The sequence below is a fragment of the Chiloscyllium plagiosum genome, chromosome 10 (genome assembly GCF_004010195.1).
Source record: "Chiloscyllium plagiosum isolate BGI_BamShark_2017 chromosome 10, ASM401019v2, whole genome shotgun sequence".
NCBI classification, from domain to species: Eukaryota; Metazoa; Chordata; class Chondrichthyes; order Orectolobiformes; family Hemiscylliidae; genus Chiloscyllium; species Chiloscyllium plagiosum.
This window is the reverse complement of record NC_057719.1, coordinates 91,862,718-91,864,347: the sequence shown is the minus strand read 5'-3', so window position 1 is coordinate 91,864,347 and position 1,630 is coordinate 91,862,718. Positions and strand designations below refer to the sequence as shown.

General features: G+C 46.1%; 1 protein-coding gene across 1 annotated transcript in view; it reads left to right on the top strand.

Annotated features, from left to right (window-relative positions):
- Nucleotides 1–1,302, top strand: part of ptgr2 (prostaglandin reductase 2) — a 43,338-nt gene extending 42,036 nt beyond the window's left edge. The window contains exon 9 of the mRNA XM_043698520.1: nt 916–1,302. Coding sequence (XP_043554455.1) covers nt 916–983 — 68 coding nt within the window. The 3' untranslated portion in view covers nt 984–1,302. The remainder of the gene's footprint in view (nt 1–915) is intronic.
- The last annotated feature ends 328 nt before the right edge of the window (nt 1,303–1,630 follow it).

The window sequence follows — 1,630 nt, the reverse complement described above, 5'->3', positions numbered from 1 at the left end:
CCTTCAGCCCAACATGTCTACACTGACCCTCTGAAGAGCAACCCACCCAGACCCATTCCCCTACACCTAACACTACAGGCAGTTTAGATTACTTACAGTGTGGAAACAGGCCCTTCAGCCCAACAAGTCCACACTGACCTGCCAAAGTGCAACCCACCCACACCCATTCCCCTACATTTACCCCTTTGCCTAACACTAGGAGCAATTTAGCATGGCCAATTTACCTAACCTGCACATCTTTCGGACTGTGGGAGGAAACCAGAGCACCCGGCGGAAACCCTTGCAGGCACGGGGAGAATGTGCAAACTCCACACAGGCAGTTGCCCAAGGCAGGAATTGAACCCGGGTCCCTGGCGCTGTGAGAAAGCAGTGCTAACCACTGAGCCACTGTGCTACTCTAGAACCAGTCTAACTCAAGATTGGGATATGTTGATTCTAGAGATGGAAATGTGTTGCTGGAGAAGCGCAGCAGGTCAGGCAGCATCTAGGGAACAGGAGAATCGACGTTTCGGGCATTAGCCCTTCTGCAGGAAGAAGGGCTAATGCCTGAAACGTCGATTCTCCTGTTCCCTAGATGCTGCCTGACCTGCTGCGCTTCTCCAGCAACACATTTCCATCTCTTATCCCTTGTAATAGTAACTACGCCTCTCAAACTTCCTCTTAATCTTCTCTGGCATATGGACAACATTCCCAGTTTCTTCAGTCTCTTCTCTAGAGACTTATCCCTGTGACCAATTCAAATTACACAGAAAATCTGGTGCCCTAAAGTATGATTCTATTGCAAAAGCTGTATCAGTGTGAGATGGAGCCTGTACTAAAACAAGAGTCAGTGAGGATACCAGCTCTTGGGGATAGTTCACCTATCTTCTCCAAACTCTTTATAATTGTGTAAAACTCTCAATTCTTCTCTTGCAGCTGCCTTTGAGTCCATGATGAAAGGAGGAAACATCGGGAAACAGATTGTCCTGGTCTCTGATGGGTAATAAAAGTGTGCAGTCACCCTGAGGGATCCAGCACCTGACATGTTAAAGGACACCAACAACTTGTTGCAATTGTGGTTGGCAATGCCACGTTGGCCTGATTTCTAATGAAATGGAGGTACTGACGCTTTATCTCTGCTTTGCTTTGTCTTCGAGTTTCTCCTTGCCAGCTATTCAATGATGCACTTTGGGTTAGGTACAGCCTACATTTCTCTGGCCTGCACCATCATTGTGCCCTACCTGCTGTTTGCATCAACACTGTAGAAATCTAGTTCACACCAAAATAAAACTCTTTTAAATGGTTCCATTATTCCATGTTGGAGTGGTAATACAAGTCATTCTGTTAAACGCGTGTTTCGTCAACACAAATTCACTGTAACACGATTGACCGATTGGGAATGCTGTTTCTACAGCACAAACTTTTAAAATCATTAATACATGGATAGCAAAGATTTAGAAGGATATGGACCAAGTGCAGGGAAATGGGGTTAGCGTGGACAGACCTTTTGGTCAGCATGGACCAGCTTGGGCCAAAGGGCTTGTCTCTGTGCTGTAGGATTCTGTGGATTAGAGTGCCAACACTTTAAGCGCTGTATGTAGAGCACAATTTTTCTGTAACACTGGGTTGCACAAGAACGCAACCATCTCAT